At 40.1% G+C, this 20,125-nt stretch overlaps 3 protein-coding genes across 3 annotated transcripts in view; all 3 read right to left on the bottom strand.

Moving 5' to 3' along the window:
• The window catches only part of LOC145488887 (uncharacterized), a 163,806-nt gene that overhangs the window by 129,533 nt on the left and 14,148 nt on the right, over window positions 1-20,125 (bottom strand). Inside the window, exons 9-11 of the mRNA XM_081467713.1 lie at window positions 15,326-15,467; window positions 12,784-13,127; window positions 10,718-10,859 (exon numbers count right to left, since the gene is read on the bottom strand). Of these exons, the coding sequence (XP_081323839.1) occupies window positions 10,718-10,859; window positions 12,784-13,127; window positions 15,326-15,467 (628 nt within the window). The remainder of the gene's footprint in view (window positions 1-10,717; window positions 10,860-12,783; window positions 13,128-15,325; window positions 15,468-20,125) is intronic.
• On the bottom strand, window positions 177-979 carry LOC145489421 (uncharacterized). Its single transcript, XM_081468393.1, has one exon. It carries the CDS (start codon window positions 966-968, stop codon window positions 177-179), a length of 792 nt encoding a protein of 263 aa, XP_081324519.1. The 5' UTR covers window positions 969-979.
• On the bottom strand, window positions 5,586-8,638 carry LOC145488872 (uncharacterized). Its single transcript, XM_081467699.1, has 3 exons — window positions 8,435-8,638; window positions 7,686-8,222; window positions 5,586-6,373 (listed from the first exon to the last, which is right to left on the bottom strand). The coding sequence occupies exons 1-3, from the start codon at window positions 8,463-8,465 to the stop codon at window positions 6,060-6,062; spliced, it is 882 nt and encodes a 293-aa protein (XP_081323825.1). The 5' UTR covers window positions 8,466-8,638; the 3' UTR covers window positions 5,586-6,059.

The following is a 20,125-nucleotide window of genomic DNA, read 5'->3' as shown; positions in this document are numbered from 1 at the left end:
GATAGGCCAGTTCCAAAAGAATATAACATGTTTGTTGAGTTTGCTGTCATCTGGAGACAGGAAGATGCATTTACAATAAAGCAATTGATTTTTGTCTGTTTTGTGTACAACAAACTCTGCTTACACCCATCAGCTTTGCATTGAAAGTCAGTGTCCACACTTTTCCAGTCTCTTTATCAAACTAGCGACATTTTCATTCCGGCCCTTTTCTTTAGAGAGTCCGCCGTTCTTCCGTCTTGAAATGCGAAATCGGAATCTCTCAAAATAGCTGTCCACTGTCCAAACCCGTGCTTAGTTATCCCTTCCTTCAGAAAATCATCCTCTTCTTTCGTGAATTTTAAAACATGACGAATTTTCCTCTGAAGGTGCAAGTTTCTCTTAGGCAGGGTATCCTTTATGGGGGTCGAGCTGTTTATATTCTGAGCTGTCTCAACTGAAGGCCCGGAGCTGGACGTTGAACCGCCAAGTCTTGCGTGTACGTCATCGTCTACCTCGGAACCCTTGGTACCTTGAAGTTTTTGAAGACACTCGTGACCCTTCAGGGCAACTTCTCGCGATCGTTGCTTTTGATAGTGAACTTTAGCAACCGCAGAACTGTGTTTCTGGTCCTCAGACAAAAACCTTTGCTCTTCGCTAGTGAGCTGATTGAGGCTTTGCGTTTCGACGATTTGGCGATAACGTGTGGGATGAATGTATTTTCCAATTGCATCAAAAACCAGTTTGCTCATAGTTTCGCCCAGTTTGCCATGCTGACCTCCATTTCTGGTGACGAGAACGAAATCACACTGGGGCTTAAGCAACGGTCTAACGTTCGAGATGTAGCCGTTAAGAACGTGCATGTTTGCGTCGGTCAGAATCAAAGAATCGAAGCCATATTTTCCAGCCGTCTTGAACGTTTTCTGATCGATAAATCCACCGTTTTCCTTAGCTGTGGCAATCATGTCCACCGTCAAATATTGGTACGTCATGGGCCGCGATCCCTTCAGCTTGATGAACAGATACATGGCTACAAATTTTGTGGCAAATGTTAGGTCTGAGGGGTTCACTTGGGCTGGACTGGTTTTGCACATTTTCACGGTATTTTCGTAACGCGGCAGATGAAATTTCACCACCTCCAATAACTCCTCCATTGTTGCCCAGTGCCCTCTTGCTTCCAGAGTCTCGATGTCTAAATCTTGTGTCCACTGCAATGTCATCATCTTTGCAACTGTTTTTCGGGCTCTCTTGAGGTACAACTCTGTCGTAGAGAACTTTCTTAGAACTGCTTCTGATGCGCCATGAAGTTTTCTGAAGTCGATCAATTCAGAAATAGCATCTATGTAGCCCAAACGCCCACCATGACCGAGCTTACATTCATCTTGTAAGTAGTCGATAAATTTAAACAACAGATTTGGAGAACACAAACTAAAGTCGACCACTTCAAACGTTAACTCCTCTTCATCTTCACAGCAAAATCTAAGAAACTTGAAGCACCTTGTCACTATCTGTTGAGCGGCACGATCTTTCTTACAACCGCCAGCACTTCCTGTCAACCATTTCGTGAATACTTCGCCAATGTTACATGATAATGGAAATGAAGAAAGTAACTTCACGTTGTGCTTTGTGGTCTCGCTTGTCTCATCTTCATTTCTTCCAATCGTCAGCGACTTTGTTACTTGTTTAGAATCGGGCCTTTCGTCAAAATAAAAGCACCAACTGTGTTTAGTGCTAACGTGTTTTCTACAGCCTCTCTGACTTTGAAATCCATCATGTTCACACTCTTGTATCGGGCAATGGTAAAAGCTGTCTGCTTCATCCTTTTCCAAGTGAAGCCGCTTTGGTTTGGGTGATGCTCCTTGGACATCTGACCAATTGACTTTGCACTTCTTGCTCATTTTTTCCCTTTAAACAACATGTGGCTAGCACAATCGCCTTTAAATCTTAGCCGAAACAAAAGGACGTTTCAACTTGCCAAAACATGCCCTTGCTTGCCCACACTCATTACTATTGTGTAAAATTCATGACAGTGAGATACAACCCAAACTTGCCCAGGCAGGTCTGTACACGCCTATTCAGTGACACAATACATAGTTAACGGATCGATAAATCGGAACAATAAAGTCCAAAACTTGTTCCTAATGACCAATTTCGGAACAATATATTCCATTCACAGATAGCAAAATCGGAATAACACAGTCTTTCTTTATTAATTTCGGAACAATGTGTTCCACGCACAAATAGGAACTCGGAACAAAACAGACCCAATTTATCAAGTTAGGAACAATGTGTTCCATGCACAAATAGGAACTCGGAACAATACAGACCCAATTTATCAAGTTAGGAACAATGTGTTTCATGCACAAATAGGAACTCGGAACAAAACAGACCCAATTTATCAAGTTAGGAACAATGTGTTTCATGCACAAATAGGAACTCGGAACAAAACAGTCCCAATTTATCAAGTTAGGAACAATGTGTTCCATGCACAAATAGGAACTCGGAACAAAACAGTCCTAATTTATCGAGTTAGGAACGATGTGTTCCATGCACAAATAGGAACTCGGAACAAAACAGACCCAATTTATCAAGTTAGGAACAATGTGTTCCATGTACAAAAAGGAACTCGGAACAAAACAGTCCTAAATCACTCGTTTGGGAACAATTTGTTCCACTTGCAGTTGACAACTCGGAACAAAATGTTCTTGTCTAACCTTACAGTGAACGCTATGTTCCTACTCTGTAAACAGCTGGTCCTCTTAAGGTTAATAGGAACACAAAAATGAGGAACACTCGATCCCAGAGGAACGTTCCTTTACAAATATCGGAACAGCCGAAAAAACTTAAAATTTGTGAAATATAAACCAACAAGTTCAGCTTTAAAGCTAAAAAAGCATCTATTAAACGTTTAGGTAAAATAGAACCAAGCTTCAAAATCTAGAGCACTTTGATGTTCTCGAAGGCAGTAAAATAAACCCTGTAAAAATTTTGGGAAATGTGGAGGATGAGTACCATAAATACCCGAAGGTGAGACTTGCCCAGGAAGAAAAAAACGAAGAAAACCTGAAGAGTAGTTCTTTTTTTTTCCTTCTGTTTTTTAGATTGATAGCCGACGCGATCCGTGATCGATCACAATATCAACATTACAATTTTCGTTTACGTTCCAGCACAGTGGTTTTAAAGAATTTTTTTCCTTTGGAATTGTTTGAAGGATCGATGTTTTCTAAGGTTAAAATAAGCGATATCGCAAACAGCTCACTAAATTTGGTGGAAACAAAGTTTTACCAAGTAGGCCTCGCGCCGCCATGTTTGTCATGAGTTTTGCAAAACTTTAAATCCCGTGCGCTAGCTCGCGACCCGTCAAGCGATCGCGTAATGCCTCGCGCTGAAGTGCCTGTTAGGGCCCAGGCTTCTCACGGAAAACCACCTTCAGTTGAAATTCTGCTTGACACAGACAATATTGCATACATATCTTATTAACCATGCAAGCGCGAAGGTCGCACTGGGGGGATATCGGCCCGAGGTCTTGACAGCTGAAAGGACCGAGTACAGCGTCCGTAGCAAGGGCCGATCTTTTTCCCTGTGCGGTCCCGAGCAAGCCTTTTGAATAAAAAGATTTATTGCACGATTGAATGTTCTGAAAAAAAAAACCAACGTTCAAGGACTAATTCTACTAATTTTGAGCGAGATCCAATGAGCGTTTACTAACGTCTGACGTTTATTTGGATGAAAAAGATTCTTTTACATGCAAGTTAATTCTTTTACAAAAGTAGGCCATAAAACTACAAGTAACCCAAACAAGTGGAATCATTCTGTCGGGACAGTGCTCGGTCCAATACTTGGAAAATATTGGACCGGCAACAGAGCAATTTGATAGGTTCATTTTCGTTATAAGCCCTCTGGAGTAACTAAGTTCACGTGCAATAATTATATATTTTTATCGTCTAATAGTCGCACAGAAATTTCTAAAACTGACGGAGGCAAACAAGTGACTGGATAACTTTTTTATTGATATAAATGGTCGCACACATCAGTTTCCAGTGCTAGTTATGATAATGTTAGAATTTAAATCATACCGTTTAAATTATGATATGATTAGCAAAACTACATTTTAAACATTTAAGATTATTGAGTCAACTGAAAGCCTCAATTATACGTAAGGTTTAACACAAACTGCACTTTGGGACCAAAGCGTGCTAAAAGTAACGTAAAACCTTTTAGGCCCCGTCCACACTACGTTGGGAGGAATTTGTAAACGCAGCTTTATTTCCACACAAGTCCAGCTTTTCGAAAATGCCCTTCTATCCGGAGGAATTTGAAAACGCCGGCTTTTCGTTTTCGTGCGGACGGAAAACATTTTGAAAACGTAGCTTTTCGAAAACGATTACGTCACGATAATCATGTGATTTCCCTGACCGAGTTTTCCTCAAACACAAATCCAAGACGACCGGTGATTGATGGTTTTTTTTTAATTCCTCCGGCGTTGTGTGGACAAAAATCATTTGATGCGTTTTCAGAGTGAAACCTTCGTTCCCAAATTCCTCCATTTTAGTATGGACGGGGCCTAATAAACATGATAAAGAATATTCAAACTAAGATGACAATGACATACTGCCGCCTTTTCATGAAGCTCTGGGCTGGTTTGTTCAAACAGAGAATTTGCCTGAATTTTGTTTCTTTTCATTGGAATTTTATGATTATCCGCTTGTCCCCCTCAGCTTTTAATCACGTTATATTAGCGGTGAAAAAAACATCACATTTATCTCCCAGAATTTAAAACTCCTAGACTTTTGAATAACGAGGTCCGTGACATTCTTGACCTGGCCAGTCTGGGAAAAACCAAAATAACTTCATGCTGACGAAGAACACGAGCAGTTGCTTGTTCCTAACTGATTGGATAAAAAGTTTGAAAAACCAACACAAAGCTGACAAAAATATCAGGTCAAAATGGCGCAATTCCACTAAAACATGCCAAGTGGCAACTCACGCTACAAAGTTGTAAATTTAGCAATATACAAGTTGAACCTAAACCTGAAGGCAATTCATCTGAAAACCTCACTGGATCAAAGCCAGTCATAGGTAAAAATCTACTGATATAGCGAAGATATCGGTGACGTCACCTATTATTATCGTTGGACAGTTAACAGTCGGTCGACCACCTTCCATAAGAGAGGCAAGGAGAGTCTTGTCGCTCTAATGGCGTTTACTCTCCATGCACAAATTCTACTTACTCTACTGCTGACAATGTGTCTGACTAACCAATGAATAAACAAGCACGAAGCCTTCCAGCTAAATACCTTCATGTCAGCATACAAGTTTGGGTTTACTGACCGTGCGAACTAAAGAGACCTCCCTGGCTTTGCTTAGACAAGAAACCGCACACACCAACGAGACGAATAGCAATACTTGATGAAGGGCCACTGAAAACGATGGGATAGATCATCTGTAAACTAAATCGAACCATAACGTATACTTTCGTGGAGATCTCAACCAAGGTCACCAAGACTGCCGAAAACGGCTAGCTATATGTCGTGAGTACAATTGTTAAGAACTAGAAAACTTGACAAAACCAACAACAAAACTAAGTTCAAGGAATAATATCTGTGGGAGGACCACACCAGACATATCGTAAACTACCGCTGCTTATATGCCATGGGCTGATTACTTCGTAAGGGTTTTGGATAGCCTTATAAACGGAGGCGCTTATATTCGGGAGGGCTTCTAAGCTGAATGAAAAAAAAAAAAACAGTTTTGCAAATGCATTTTTTATACTCATTTCACTCTAAACTTGAAATGGGACTTCTAACCGGGGGGGGGGGGGCTCTTTTAATAGTAGTAGAATTTTGCTCACAGCTGCATGGGTCTGTAACCGGAGGGGCTTATACGGGGGAAGGCTTATAAGCGGCAGTTTACAGTACTTAAAAAGAAAAAAATTAAAACAGTTAAGCAAAGAACAAATTTCGCTTCTCAGTATTATTAAATTGCTAACCAAGAGACCTTTAGCTGATGTAGCAAAGACTTCTTTTTAGTTTCATTTCCTGGAATTAGTAATAATAAAAACAGCGTTTGAGGGTTTACGTTTTCTACAGTAACGTAATGATCACCTTGCCATGACCAGCTGTATTATAACAGCAATCACTTTGCTGATCTTTTCCAACATTATAGGAGCCTCCCCCTCCTCCACAGGAATCATTTTTATTATTCCCACTGCTTCCCCCTGAGTACCCTCCACCACCACCTCCACCCCTACCACCACCTCCACCGCCTCCAAAACCACCGTTTGCATGGCCATCCCAGGATTGTCCACCCGTCCCTCCCTGAAGAAATCCTTTACCCCCTTCTCCGTCCTGTTCCGCGGTACCATTTCTTCCACTGGAGTAAAAACCGCCGCCGCCACCTGAAAAACAAAAGTCACTTGACTGATTGCTCGAAATGTATTTAACGATTCTAGTTTTAGCAGTGTCAGGCAATGGGAGTTTTCTGAATGCATATATCCTCACTTGCTTACCTTTCATATAAACAAGAAATTTACCTGACCCTATTTACTGCGTTTTTCAATAACACGAAAATACTGCGGTTCAAACTTCGCCTACTGACAGTTGTTTCTCTTGTTACCGTCAGTTTGGCGGCTTCCGAAGTCTGAGAAGTACATTTTGAACGCTAACGTTCTCTCTTTTGACATGCAGAGCTAGCCAGGTTTCTTCTTTTTCAAGATAATTCTTTTTGTCTTCCAGTTTTCTCAGCCAACATTGCAGAATTATATTATAAATGTGAAGTATATATGAAATAATTTATGTTTGAACTGCGGTTGTAGATGAAAGTGAAGAATGATCATCGCAGTAAATTTTCCAATTTAAGCAACTGGAAAGAAGAAGCCTGAAAAAAATCAGGGCTTCAACGGGATTCGAACCCGTGACCTTCGCGATACCGGTGCGATGCGCTACCTACTGAGAGCTTCATAGCTCAGTTGGTAGAGCATCGCACCGGTATCGCGGAGGTCACGCGTTCGAATCCCGTTGAAGCCATGACTTTTTTCTTGATTTTTTTCTTTTTTCTTTTTTTTTTTTTTTCAGGCTTCTTGTTTCCAATTGCTTAAATTGGAAAATTTACTGCGAGGATGATTATTCACTTTCATCTACAACCGCAGTTCAAACATGAATTATTTCATATATACTTCACATCATTTCACTCCTCACGGGAAGATATGAAGTCACCTAATTGACCTCGCTCCCAATGTGTGGCTTCATAGCTCAGTTGGTAGAGCATCGCACCGGTATCGCGGAGGTCACGCGTTCGAATCCCGTTGAAGCCCTGATTTTTTTCAGGCTTCTTCTTTCCAATTGCTTTAATTGAAAAATTTACTGCGATGATCATTCTTCACTTTCAGAATTATAAATGTTACTGATTTTGTAGAATCTATTTTGAATAACTTGTAATTTGGTTAACTGCATTGTCTTGCAAACACTACAACACCGGGAATAAAATGGAGATTTTAACTTTGGTGAAGTAAAACTATTCAAAGCAATAAGGCCATCCCCGAGTTTGGCTCTCTGTCAAAACACGTCTTCGTGCGTAACCATTCATATGAAAATGAGTTTGTCCTCAGGTTCGTTCTCATTTTGCAAATCAAACCCATTTTCATAAAAAAAAAGGTTTTGCACGAAGACTCGTTTTGAAACAGAGGTAATAGGTAACTCGGTCACTCTCACCTGACGGCTTATTATCTCCAGTTTCTGCACCGTTTCCATTGCTGCCTCCTGGCCATGATTTGTACCCATGATTCCCTGACAGGTTCGTGCTGGCATCACATCCCTCGTGTCTCAATGTTACAGCTCTGAGGCCTCCACCTCCTCCAGCCACTATCAAAGACGTATTGCTTCCTCTTACTACAAATGTTCCTCCACCACCTCCACCAGCTACACCAACTCCAGAACTCCAGTCGTTGTGTCTTATTCCTCCCTCTTGACCAACCAGAATTTGAATTATTTCTCCTTGCGAGAGGTTGAAGGTTCCAACCATTCTTGCACCTCTTCCTTTGTATTGTGAACTGTTCTGGTAGTTATCATGCCCCCCGGCTGCTCCTACTGCTTCTATTCTGTATTGACCAGTGTACGGCACAGTCCACTGTTGAATACCGCCGGACAGTGTAACTTGACCGTCATGATCCTGACCTGTGTAGTTACTACCGAGTGACTTTGGACCATCTTTTCCACTCGCTCCAAGACTTGTAAAGGTAGCATCGAAGCCTGAATAAGTGGGAAACAATAACCGTGAGTCCAAAATTCAACAGTCGAACAACTTTTGTGCCTAACGCTACCCAACAAGGTAAGGAGTGGTACTAAATTTTATCTTGCAAAACGAAAAGACAGATGAACCTTGTAAAAGTTTAACAAGAATTTAGAATGTGCTTCGCGCTTGGTGCAGATTTTACACATTTTGAGCTGTCTTTTTGAAATACCTTGTACACATCCATAGAGCTCCACTCTCATTGAAACGTGGCCATGGTTAGCCACTGGTTGAAAACGAATGTACCGAGCTGTGATTGGTGGGTTAAGTGCATGATACACAACAGTGTCCTCGTCTGTGTTTCCATCAAATTCCTGAGTAAGTAACACAATGAAATGTTAGACATTAACCTATTTGCTTAATAATTCAGTGAAACCTTGTTAATCCGGTCATCAACGGGCCACAAAAAACCGGTTGAATTCACGGGGGGGGGGGGGGGGGCTTATTAAAGGGTTCTGAGCTTCTATTAGGGCCACAATAAATGGCTGTAATAACAAGGTGGCCGTATTAACAGGATCGTACGTTGGCGTAAGGCGGGGTTTCACTGTATCATGAGTGACAAATTACTCCTTAATTTTGGCGTACAATTTCAACGTTATTAAAAAACTCACGATTGTGAGCGTAATTTGTCACCCATGATATTAAAAGGTAGTCAAAAGGTATACTAATAAAATTGAAAAAAATAATTTCTCTTGCGCTGTGTCAAAATTCTAAAACTTTCCCCCGTCTAAAGCCTCGGAAATTATTAGAATCGTAACAAAACGCGCGTGAAATTGTTTCATAATTTCACTCGTCACCATACAGTCTTTTTATTGGAGATTAGGAACATTAAGATATCGAGCAGCAGTTATGTCATGAACAGTTTAATCGTATTGTCTGAGAGTTTCGCTCAGTTACAAGCTGTAAATTTCATATTTCTTGGGGGAAAATATTGCAATATTCTATGGCCTCACAGAAATTAACTTTAGCGCTCAGTATTCCTTTCAAGCTTCCTCCAGTATTTGCTACTAATGTTTCAGTTTAGTTTCGTCGTATTCCTTCTGATAATTTCATCTAACCAGTTTTCAGCGATTCAGTCATTCTCATGGGTCATGTTGCGGCTCTCGTAAGGTCTCACGTGAATGACTTGAAACCCTTTGAAAGGACAATAGAACAAACAACAGAAACAATGCTCCCTAGCCGCAAAACAATAACAGCTGCTGCAATGACGACAAATAGAGTTACAAGCTTGCAAGAGCTGCTATACTACCGATTTTCATAAACACTTTGTGTGTAACAAAATCACATAAAATAGCTCTTCCATTTCACTTCTGTTTATTAATATAAATATATGAACAAGCAAGTATTAAGAATTGAAACATTTGACTGAAATTAAGCTATTTTTACTTTAACTGTGGCTTGTCCCATTTCCTTGTAGTAGTGGAATGCCTCTCCATTGTCATCGTACTGCAGTTTGTACTTAGTTACCCACTGTGGAATATCAGTTAAAGCTGAATTCCTTCCTTGGGTTGCTACTCGTGTCACTTTAGTGTTCCGGGCTCCCAGATCAACCTGTAGCCACGGATTAGCATCCCTTACATTGGCGACCCAAGCACCTGCTGCCTTGTTTGGAATTTCTTGAAAGTTAAGCCTCGCGTTCGAGGCAGCATGTACAGCATTGCGTTCCGATGAGGCGGTAATCTGTGCGTCAGTGATTGTTCGGTTTTCCATACCGAGAGCGTCTTGACATTCTGAGGGTTTTAAGAAAAATTACAAAGTTCAGTATGATAGCCTTTAAGACTAACTAACAGAACTAAGCCGTTGTTTTTTCTTTTTGGTCTCCTGGAGTTTGCTATCAATTACAGTGGAACCCCTTTGATAAGATCACTAACGGGCCATGGAAATTTGGCCATATTAACGGGGTGGCCGTATTAGCGAAGTAGGATCAAATTTCATGACTGGTCTAAATTGAGTGACGTCTTAACATATATAGCACAAGTGCACTTCTAAACTTTAATAAGCAACCGGAATGCAGATGTATTACTAACTTTTAAAAATTGAAACTTGAATAGCTAAATGCACTATTAATAATATTGAAGACGGACATAACTGGTTTGAGTGGCCGAATGAACGGGATAAATAATAAAGTATTACACAGGTTGGGATTCCAGAATGTGGCCATTTGCCGTATTAATGGGGTGGCCGCATTAACAGGCTCTTCTTATTAGAAACTGTATGGGCGTTTCGCCGGGACAAAAAAGTGGCCGTAATAACGAGATGACCGTTTAACGAGGTGACCGTTAGGCTATTTCCACTGTATCATGAGTGACACTTTCAAAATATTTCTTTCTCTTGGTCTCACTTGCCAATTGGCTCGTTTCGTCAAGCTTTTAACGTGTTCCAATTTTTTTCTGAAGTAAATAGTTCAGGTTAATTTACATGAAAAGTCGAAGTAACTGAATTTGCTAATTCTCACCTTCAATAAAACCATAGAACTCTGTCCTCATGGCAATGCGACCATGCCACGATTCTGGATGAATACGAATGTAGGGAGTGATGATGGGATATTTTAGATCATTACTCACAGGTGTATATCGATCATTATTTCCTGGGAATACCTTAAAGAATGAAGAATTAAAAATGATCAATTTTACCGCGAAATTAGAAAAGTCGCAACACCCCCCTCCCCCCTCCAACCCAAACAATCCGTGAAAAGGTAGTAACGTAATTTAACACCAGTGAATAAATCCCACAAGTAACAATCCTAAGGTTACCGTGTACTTCAGGGGTGTCTCTCCAGTGCAATGGAGGTAGCGCCTCGCAATTACATCACAGATACCCTACACCCCTTTTCCAATATAAGCTCATAGATTTGCAATGGGCTATTCAAAAAGTTCATTAAGTTTTTTAGAAAATGAAATTTAGATCGGAGGATTTAAGTCATCACTTTTAAGTTCCAACTCAACATAATTTTATATTTTTTTTATTTTTTATTTTTCTGGGAAAGCAAAAACTTAAATAGCAATTTTTAGGATTTTCGAATTTTCCATCACTCTTTTGTTGTTGTTTGATCTTTCATATGACCAAATTTGAGCGAAATTTTTGTTTGAGTTTAGTCTCGAAAATCAAGCTGCCAATAGATAAGAAACTTTTACTTCCGGTTGGTCGGCTGTGTCAATTTTCGCGATTAATATTCACTCTTTCTAACTTTTCCCCTTTTTTGTCTTAAAGCTCATAGAATGAGGAGAACGAAAATTGCAGTTTTCACTTTGAAGGTACATGGCAACCTTAGGACGCTCCACAGCCATCTTAAACGTGACTGAACTTTGTATTTTGGTGAGCCCTTAAGAAGAAGTGCCCCCCCCCCCCTTAAAACCTCACTTCTACACACAGCTCATATTATCACCCAATAGCAATTATGAAAACATACATTGTACAAAGTTTCTTCTTTTATGCTAAAGTCATTGTAGAGGAAGACTGCAGAGTACAAAAACTGATTCACTTAAATTTCACCATAAACCAACGAACAAAATATTAATGAAGCCCCCTTAAATAGAAATTGTTTATCCCTTGTCACATTCGCCGGTCATGAACATTGAAGCTAGGAGGAGTGGGACATAGGAGAAGGCAGCGTCGCCGAGTGGTCAGCGCGTCGGACTCGTAATCCAGTGGTCCCGGGTTCGAGTCCCACTCTGACCATTACCAAGATTTGTTTCATGGTACCCTAGTTCAAATACTCAGTTACGCCTGTAAATAGCTAGGTGGTTTGCCTCCTGCTAGTTGGAATTTTTAGCAATGTTATTTTCACTTTTCAATTATTTGTTTTAGTTGTTTGCTCGGCCTCGATCACTGGCCTTTGAGCTATAAACAACGGCGAGGGTAAGTAAAAGTTATTATTATTCAACTTTCATACACTATACGAATTCCGATTTTCTGATTTGCTGATTTGTACCACGTGATACTGGGTTTTGACGAAACAACCACCTTGACGTCATTATCGTGGTGTAATAGCAAGGTGTAAATTCAACGCACCACGGTCATTACACCATGGCTTCGGCTGACTTAAATATAGTGGTTTCAATGCGATGTTTCTTTGTGCAGGGTATTCAATTTGAATAATAAAAATTTTAACGTACTCATTGCTCATGAATTATCGGGATTTACCTGTACTCGTTCACTAAGAATGAACTCGAAATTTTCAATACCGCACTCGGCGAAGCCTCGTGTGGTATTGAATTTCTCGTTCATTGTTAGCGAACTCGTGCAAGTAAATCCCGATAATTTACTCGCTGGGTGCGGTAACCTGTAATTATTATTAATTTATCATTATTTATATAAGCATGAGTGTCTTGTCCAAGGACATGTTGATCCAGGTAAGAAACAGCCCCGGACCTCTGAACACACTAACTGCTTGCTAAGCCACCACGCCTCCCAGTGACAAGTAACTTGGTATAACATGGTATAAACTAAGTACAGCACTTAATGTCAGAACGTAGACAGAGTTGAACTAATTAACCTTTTATTACTCATTCTTTTACTTACTTTCTTTAATCCCTCCTCTTTGTAATCTTGAAAAGACACCGAGTCGTATCCATAAGATAGGCTGAAACTTTTTACCCACTGATCTTGATCCTGTCTTCCTTGTATAGCCACTCGTGTAACTTTCCTCCAGCCACCAAAATGTACTTGAAAAAACTGATTATTGTCATGCCATCGCGCTACCCAGCCACCCACTCTGTCTGATGTGGGCAGAAAATGCAATCTTCCGTTTTTAGCCTCAGTTCCACTGTACCAGTAAGAGGAAGCTGTTACAGCAGAGTCTGGAATTTGTTTATTCTGCATTCCAAGGGCTTCTAAACACACTGGAGGCTTTGGCGTCGGGAAACCTATTTTATTGCAACGAAAATAGATTTACCGACGACATATATAAAAATGTCTTGAATAGGCCAAAATATTCAGGCTATTCTTCTTTTACTTAGTTTTGACAGTTGATATACCTTGCAGAAAATCAGCAAGAGACAGTGATAACTTTTTGTGTTAAAGAGTAAACCGCAGTTTATATTCTATCGTGTAAGTAAGCTTGTCTCGGTAGGACAGCTAAGTTTTGACAGCCACCGTATGCAAGGTTGTTATTTAACTTTTATTTTTATTATTATTATTATTATTATTATTATTATTATTACTATTATTATTAGAGCGGTTTTCAATTGAGTGTCGTAAAACCAAAACCAAAACCAAAACCAAAGTAATTGCCTGATTACGTTGAAAACCGCTCTATTATTATTATTATTATTATTATTACTATTATTATAACTAATTTCGCCGATAACCATAAATCTATCCAGATCTTTATTCAAGAAGTTCCTGTTTTTAGTATCACGTGACATCCGTTTGAAAAAAATGGCAAATGGGAAAGGTTTTCAAAGGTGTCCACAAAAATAAATATATTTTCAATCTGTCTTTTGTTATGGTGGTAATAGTTATTTTTATTAAAAAGTTGTTAAAATAGTGGTAAGATTCGACCCTTCGAATTTGAGCACGATCTAGCAACAACTTCCCGTTCAAACAAAAATGCTATATGAACCGCATATCCGGGCTAAATTAGGGAATTGCTGGCTGAAATTTTAGTCAACGCATCTTTCTCCTCAGTGGAGTGCAGAGCAGATCTAAATTTGCCACGGCGAGCAAAATAATTGTTGAAAAAAATTGTTATTTGTTGGTTATTTTATGACCATTAAATATTATGATTCCCGATGAAACCAAGCAAATTGACTGGTTTGGTGTGACTGTGGTAATAATTTTTTTGTGGTTACTGGCTTCTAGCCAGTCACCAATATGTCATCATGTCTATTAGTACGCAAGTAAGTAGTCCATGACTTTTCGGATCTCACGAGGCGAGGCCGAAAATACTTCGAGATTTGCTCAAGTTCTTTTGATCGATTTTCACCTTTAAAACGCGAGTTTTAATTAAAATAACTATTATTACTGTTTAAAATCGGTTCCGTTTAATTTGATATCACTACTGGAGTGAAAAAAAATTGAATTTGCTAGCAGAAACGTAGCGTTACGGAGCATTACGAATGACTACGACCCCTAGCCGCTGACCGCCCGAAAGACATTGCAGACTCGTTTTCCCACGCTCTTGCGACATGATGTGACATTGTTTGGATAATCAGGTGAGTAGCCGCAATGTTTTCTCAGTTTTCTACCTTTCTTTCTCGTATAACTAGGCACAGCTTTCATCGAGTGTGCCAAAGTATTTTTCTCGAAGAATCTTGTAGGGTTTTGAGCGGTTTCCGAAAGGTTTTGACTGGAAATACGAGTTACGTGCCTTGAAAGCACCCATCGAGCAAATAAATGTACATTCTCAAATTGACGTTTATTTCATTTTCTCGTACTACCCGGAATTAGATGTAATGTTTTCTTCATTAAAAATACTTGTTCCCATAACAAACGGAAACCGAAATATTCACCTAAATCAGGATTCCTCGACAGGATTGTATAACGCTCTGCTGGCAAAAAGCCATCTGAACTAAGTCGATAACAGTCGATAAGATGTCTTCATACGGACTTTCTGGATTCTTTATTATTAAATTACTGACAGATCAGGGATGTTTGCTTCACATAAAGCTCATATAAAGATAATTTCGGCGGTGTCAGTTCACTATCGTTTAAACTTAATAAGGATAAGACTTCTACTATCTTTCAAAGATGTCATTGCTTTTGTGAAAAGCTTTTATGTAGCTTGAGTAATTGAGGTCGCCGTCCTATAGGAAAAAAACATTAATTTGTGTTTGGCGACACGACGGGACTAGCGAATTAACGCTCCCTGCGTTCACTGCCGTTCCCGTCCTGGCCTTCTTATCCTCGCATCGAGCATATGTGTCAAGCATTTAAATTTGAAAACAAATATTTTACAATAAAACTAGAACTCTGCAACTCATTTTTCTACCATTGTGGTTATTCACTATCCAGTAACCACATGACCTCTCAGAGGGCTTTTGTTAATGGGTTGACATAATTTCTAAAATAGATAGTTTGACCTGTATTTAGTAGAAGTTGTTTCTATGTGATAAACTCTTACCTTCCCTACAGCCATAGAACTCGGCCCTCATAGAAATGCGGAATTCCCACGTCTTTGGATTAATACGAATGTATCGAGTAATAATTGGATTTTTCAGATCGTGACTAACAGGTGTATATCGATCAAAATTTCCTGGAAATACCTAAAAGAATAAGGGAAAGTAAAACATTGATCAATAATGTCTGTTGCGTGTTTTTCATGATATTGATTCCACTTACAGTAAATAAGCTCAGGCACGTTACAAGTATAATTTTAGAAAAGATCGCTTAATTCTAGACGGGACACAGCATTGTCGCGAAACAGGAAAGAAAACCTTATTCCACGACAAGATTGTTTTTCAAGCTTACAGCTGAAACTCATCTCTTCCGTTTTTATGCACAGACTTCAAAGAAAAGAGACCCAATGTTTGTTATCTTTTGCAAAGTCTGCCCCCATCAATAAACAGTATTTTAGTTAGCCTGCCCCAGCATCTGCTAGTTGCCCTTTCTTTTACACTTTTGGCTGGAGTCACTTGTCCTGCCCATGACAGTTCCAACTCAACACAATTATATATATATATATATATATATATATATATATATATATATATTTTTTTTTTTTTTTTTTTTTTTTTTTTTTTTTTCTCTCGAGGTCAGGAAACCAAACGCTCAAATAGCAATTTGTAGGATTTTCAAATTTCCCATCATTCTTTTGCTGTTGTTTAATCTTTTAACTGACTAAATTTGAACGAAATTTGTTTTTGAGTTCAGTCTCCCCATCCAGCGAATAGATAAGAAACTTTTACTTCCGGTTGGTCGGCTTTGTCCATTTTCGCGGTAAATATTAACTCTCTTTAACTTCTCCTCTTTTTTGGTCTGAAAGCTGATAGAAGGAGGAAAACGAAAATAGAAGTTTTCACTTTGAAGGTGCGTGGTACTCTTAGGACGTTCCATAGCTATCTCAAACGTGACCGAACTTTGCATTTTGGTGAGCCCTTAAGAAGAAGAGCCCCTCACAACCTCACTTCTACACACAGCTCATAATATCACCCAATAGCAATTACGAAAACATGCATATGCATTGTACAAAGTCTCTTCTTTTATGCAAAAATCATTGTAGAGGAAGGCTGCAGACTACAAGAACTGATTCACTTAAATTTCATCAAAAACCGACAAGCAAAATATTAATAAAACCCCTATACATAGAAATTCTGTATCCCTTGTCACATTCGCCGTTCATTAAGAATGGCTGGCTGTTAGGATCGAGAAACGCCGGTCAACGTCCCATTTGACAAATCGCTCATATTTTGCCCAAAGATACCCTTAGGTGACCTAATTCTAAAAATCATATTTAAAGGTTCCAGCGAATTTTTATTTTTCAGAAATTCGCGAAAATCTGAAAGCGCGGTCAAAATGCGGTTTTTCGTGTAATAAAATGACCGAAATAAGGTGCGAGGACGAAGCGCTGCTGAAGTCTTAAAATAAATTCAATTGACTTCAAACTTCACACAAATTTGGAACAACCACTCTAATTTATTCCTCGCTTTAAACTAATCTCAGATATGTTGATATAGTGGTTTTCCGAACCATTTTAAAAACAGCTATGAAGCGTGTGAAAAATAACGGCAAAATATAGGTCATGTTTAACAGCATAAAAATGCATCTGGTACCTCACTTTCCGATTATTTTACTTTACAGCCTTAAAATATCATTATTAAAGATATACCATGCCAAGTTTCATGCTCGAACTCGCAGTATTTCCCTTTGTGAAAAACGAAAATCTATGTCAATGTGTTGGGCGTAAATAACACAATAATTATGCACGAACCAGAGACAAATCAATTTCAATGGCGAAAGTAAAAGGCTACCATTAATTAGAATCCCGTCAATTCACTGCTATCAGTAGAAACATAATGTCCACTGCATAAAAACTGTTTTTAGACGTTTTCGAACCATTGCGCGTTAACTTTGTTTAATTTCGTGTCCGCCGTCATGTCTAGTTTGTCATCGCGTGTATTTCCTTAATGTCAACAACACGTGAATGGTTGTCATAACAAACGCAAGAGATTTCCTGGAACCTTAATGTTTTCGATTCACCAAAACGCTTTAAGTTCGTTAAGACACAATAATGTGTCAACTTGGTATGCTTTTTAGCATCAAGGACGTTAAAGGACTGTAAATTAATCGAGTTGAAATATCTTGAAGCAAATCCGGCAAAATCGCGCCCTTATTCTAATTTGGTAAACAGCCGATCTCCGCTCAAGTTCAAGAAGTCGAGAGGTTAATCCGGCAATGTATTACCGGTACAACAACAAAATCAAACCGAGGTCATAAAAAGTGTAAGTTTAAAAGTGTAGTGGCAAGTTCCAAATAAATTTCGCCTATATAAATTGGAAACAAGATGTGAAACGGTCTGACCCGAAACAAATAAACAAAATATTAATACGACTAATTTAACCCGAAAATGTTACAGAAAACATACCTAAAAGCCGTCGATTCCCCTGGATACCACTCCGCATTGCCTTAAAGAGCCCAAGCTTTCTGCTGTAAGAATCAGGGGCCACATGAATCTGCATTTATTATATCGGCAACCATGCTGCGTGGCTGATATTCGAGACTCGGTAAAAGTTGTCACACAACCGTACGAGCAGCCCAGTCACGCTTTCACTGCTCTTGCACAAATGTTCAACATTTCGCAATTTACATAAACCGACTACAAGTTTAAAGTAGTGACAGTAGATTGAAATGCGTCTTTTAAAGCTGTCCTATCGAGGAACAATTATTTCTTGTTTTTGAATGGTTCTTAGTTGTAGCTACAGTCGGGGAGGCGGGGGTGGGGAGAGGGTATTCCCGGAAATTTCGGATATCTGTATGCCGTGGAAGATTAAGTGGTCTCCAGCTCTTAACGCCAACACTGAAACACTAGATACTTCTCGAAGTATCACAGGGGTCACTAAGCTAAATAATTTTGAGTGTAGCACCGCTGAGTCAATTAACCGTTGGCGCGCATATTGCATTGACCGTAGACATGTGGAAAAACAGTTAAACCGGAAAAGCCTGTTGCACATTGTAATTTAGCGTTGTCCAACACGCAGTCGGTCTGGTTGTAATGTTAATCGTATTTGAGAGAATCTCAAGTTTTCTTTCGACACATACTGGGGTGACATACTACTAGATGGGCGTGGCCGGGAGCCACGAGTCAAGTCAGTCAACTCGCCGTGCTTAACCGAGAGGAGTGACTGCGACCTTAACATCAGTGCCATTATCAACGGGTGTGACCGAGGAAGCGTCTGCTGAGGTTTCCATAGATAGTAACCATGCACGGTAGGGGTGTACTGATGTCTTCAAGGCCGCTGCATTCGTGTCTTTTATAGGCTGTCTACTTTAGAGAGGCGCTAATCGCTGGAGAAATGTACTCAGTCCCTGGAAAGCTATTCCCTTATGGACTTAGCCAAAATGTGCTACAAACCTTCCTTGGAGCAGGCGTTGGCGCTTAACTCAAAGCCACAATAGGTCACCAGGAAGCCCTCGTTGTTTTAAAAAAGGTTTGGGCTCTCAGGGCAGTCAGTGACAAGCAGCAATCGTATCTTATGGCAAAATTGCGCGTTGGTCAAACGACAGGCCGAAAGGTTGACGCCGAACTGGTTGCGCGGGAATGCGCAGTGCCAGGGATCCTTATAATTTCCGTCTTTTTCAGGTGCTATTTTTTCTCTCATCTAAGTGCCGCAATGCGCCAAAGTGATCCTGATGAGATGCATGTTCAGGCATCTGAAGAGGAGAGAAGTTTTAGTCAGGCAAAGGAAGTTGTAGAAATACTCCAGCTCCAGCATCCTTTGGTACACGACCAGCAAGACTCCTATGCCTTGGCGATGGAGGGTGACCTAAAGAACCTAAAACTGTGTATGCTACCGTGCGGGTGCGAAGACATGGGACTAGATATACCTCTCCCACTCGTGCGCGGAAAAGCTCCAAACTCGGCGCTTCTGAAGTATTTTACTAACAACTGCACTTGGCGGAAGTATTCTTAGGAACTGCCAGTGTTTGGCAAAACACCGGCACCTTTAGCGGGAGGGGGGGGGGGGAGGATCGCTAAATTTTTGTAGAGAAGGGGAGGGAGTAGAGGAGGAAGACACTTAAGAGGAAAAACTAACGGCCGAATCGTCTCAACCTCGTCCCCAGGGTCTCTCATCTCACCACCCCCCTGGAGCGAGCTCAGCATCAGTTCATTAGAATAACACAGAGGCCTATTAGGGTAAAGCGTAGGGACAATCTGCAGTCCTTCCACTAGTGGCTCACTATCACTCTTCTCGGTTAAGCATGGCAAATTGACTGACTTGACTCGTGGCTCCCGGCCACGCCCATCTAGTAGTATGTCACCCCAGTATGTGTCGAAAGAAAACTTGAGATTCTCTCAAATACGATTAACATTACAACCAGACCGACTGCGTGTTGGACAACGCTAAATTACAATGTGCAACAGGCTTTTCCGGTTTAACTGTTTTTCCACCTGTCTACGGTAATGCAATATGCGCGCCAACGGTTAATTGACTCAGCGGTGCTACACTCAAAATTATTTAGCTTAGTGACCCCTGTGATACTTCGAGAAGTATCTAGTGTTTCAGTGTTGGCGTTAAGAGCTGGAGACCACTTAATCTTCCACGGCATACAGATATCCGAAATTTCCGGGAATACCCTCTCCCCACCCCCGCCTCCCCGACTGTAGCTACAACTAAGAACCATTCAAAAACAAGAAATAATTGTTCCTCGATAGGACAGCTTTAAAAGACGCATTTCAATCTACTGTCACTACTTTAAACTTGTA

The sequence above is a fragment of the Orbicella franksi genome, chromosome 6 (genome assembly GCF_964199315.1).
Source record: "Orbicella franksi chromosome 6, jaOrbFran1.1, whole genome shotgun sequence".
Lineage (NCBI taxonomy): Eukaryota > Metazoa > Cnidaria > Anthozoa > Scleractinia > Merulinidae > Orbicella > Orbicella franksi.
Note: the sequence above shows the minus strand (reverse complement) of the source record. Positions and strands in the feature narration are given on the sequence as shown.